We start from the raw sequence: 2,089 nt of genomic DNA on the forward strand, positions 1-2,089 counted from the left end.
GGAGGAATATTGAATATTACAAATAATATTGGTAATATTGAGACAATTTTCAAGCTGTGACGTCATAATACAAGAAAATGTGTAATATCGAGGTAATATTACCAGTAATATGGCTAATATTGGTGTAATATTTGAGGTAATATCAGTCCGTGTACGGAGGAATATCGAAGTTGACGACCCCTCGGCCCTACCCAAGCCACGCGGCCCGCGCGCGGGTCAGTTTCAGACGTAAATCTCTCACCCTCACACCCGGCCGTGACTGCGGGTCCCCTGTCTGACTGAGTGCTTCGCGCCACCCTGTGGGCTGCCCACACCGACACCCTCTCCATCTTGCGCGGGCTCGCGCCGCTCGCCACGCCCCGCCACGCCACGCCACGCCACGCCATTCCGATGATCTCTTGCGATCGCTCTACTCTCTTAGCCAGGGAAAGTTCCCCCGCGGCGGGGCGGTGCCGAGGCGGCGCCCGGGCGGGGCGGATATGTAGTCGTTTATCGCGTGCTCGTTGGGGTGCTGGCCGGCGGGGCCGCTGCTGCAGCCGCCAGGCGCCGCGGTCGGCTGCGTCGGAGAGCGGGGAGCCGAAAGCGCGGGCACTGCACTGCTGCACGCTTTGTGCCCCTCTCTCTTTCTATATGATGTACGTAATGTTATTGTTTGTTATTGTTGGTCAGTTTGTTTCGTTAAGAGTTTTCAACCGGGATACATTACTTATGTGTTCTATCTCTGGGATTTGTCATCTTCTTCGATATTATTATGGCCTTGACCATCTTGTGTTGGCTGCAAGAGTAATTGTTATTGTGCGTACTTGGTCTATCGGGGGGTGCTTATAGATTCCTCTGTGCGAATCCGGTTGTGTATGGCTCTTGGAACGGAGCTCGCCACACGACTCGCGCACGGACGTGCACCTGCAACACCTTTTCACCTTCGCCCGCGCCACGCCCGCGCCCCGCCCCGCCCCGCCGCGCTGCACGCGCTGGCTGGAGGCATGTCGGGCCTGGCCTTGATCGTGAGAAAGTGTGCTTCGTTTACTCGTCCAGGTCCAGCCATCTCCACTCACATGGCCAGCAGCATGGCTGTGGGGCGTGGGAGCTCGGCGGGGCGGGGTGAGGCGGGGCGGGAGGGATGTAGTGAGGAGCGGCCGGGCGGCGGCGTCCTGCGGCTGCCAGCCGAGCATGCGTGAGATTCCTATATTATTCGCGTGAAACAGCTACTTGGCCGAGTTTTCCCGGGAGGGAACCGGACCATGGCGGGGCGGGGCGTGGATGCGCTCTGGGTCAGGGTCGTGGGCCGCGCAGGGTCAGGGTGCACGCGATCATCGTACATTGTACCCAGAAAATCGTCTCTCCGAAACAAGGGAGTTTCCTTCAGCCTTGAATCAAGGAAATTTTTCTCTAAATAAACAGAACGAATTTTTGTCGTTAAACGAAGGAAATTCCTTTGAAACAAAGGAAAAAATTGCAATATGATTTTTCAAGAAAACAATTCTGCGTGTGCATTGTGCAAAATATGCACCCAGACAAACTGTTTCTTGTCTCAATTAAATGTTGAAACAGGCGATACTATCACTATCTTCAGAATAAGTGAAGCATATCCTTTGTCCTATCCTATTGCAAAACATGATTAATTGACCATGCTTGAAGAGTAAATTAGATCGTGTGTGTCGAGTAGTGCACGATAATAAAAAAATATACACAGAAACATTGTTTGCAATCGCTCTTATTGCAAGTATCACTTTGAACGTATTACTGAGAATATTAATGAGAATGTGGAGTACGACAGCAACTCTTTCGTATCCCGTCTGCTCTTGATTTACTCACCTTGCCGCTTTATCTAACCGTTTGCCTTTTTCTTTGACTTTGCAGACTGTGCGTCGCCAATCATCCTGAATGCTGGACACGGATTTGAGACGCGGCAAAAGTGACGTAAGTCCTCTTACATAGGTGACCCCGGCCGTCCGGCGTAACCTTCATCATTGCACCTGCAAGCTGCGCTCCCATCGCCACTCGTACACATTGATGGAGCCGGGTGCGATAGACCGCCGCCGCGCCATGGCGCGTCTGACTTGAGCTAGGTGCGGGAGGTGGGGGGGGG

General features: G+C 53.2%; 1 protein-coding gene across 1 annotated transcript in view; it reads left to right on the forward strand.

Moving 5' to 3' along the window:
* The first annotated feature begins 1,856 nt into the window (after window positions 1–1,856).
* The window catches only part of LOC127748817 (calpain-C-like), a 35,962-nt gene continuing 35,729 nt past the window's right edge, over window positions 1,857–2,089 (forward strand). Inside the window, exon 1 of the mRNA XM_052263803.1 lies at window positions 1,857–1,920. Coding sequence (XP_052119763.1) covers window positions 1,885–1,920 — 36 coding nt within the window. The 5' untranslated portion in view covers window positions 1,857–1,884. The remainder of the gene's footprint in view (window positions 1,921–2,089) is intronic.

This window comes from Frankliniella occidentalis, unplaced genomic scaffold (genome assembly GCF_000697945.3).
Source record: "Frankliniella occidentalis isolate FOCC.00 unplaced genomic scaffold, Focc_3.1 Scaffold14, whole genome shotgun sequence".
Lineage (NCBI taxonomy): Eukaryota > Metazoa > Arthropoda > Insecta > Thysanoptera > Thripidae > Frankliniella > Frankliniella occidentalis.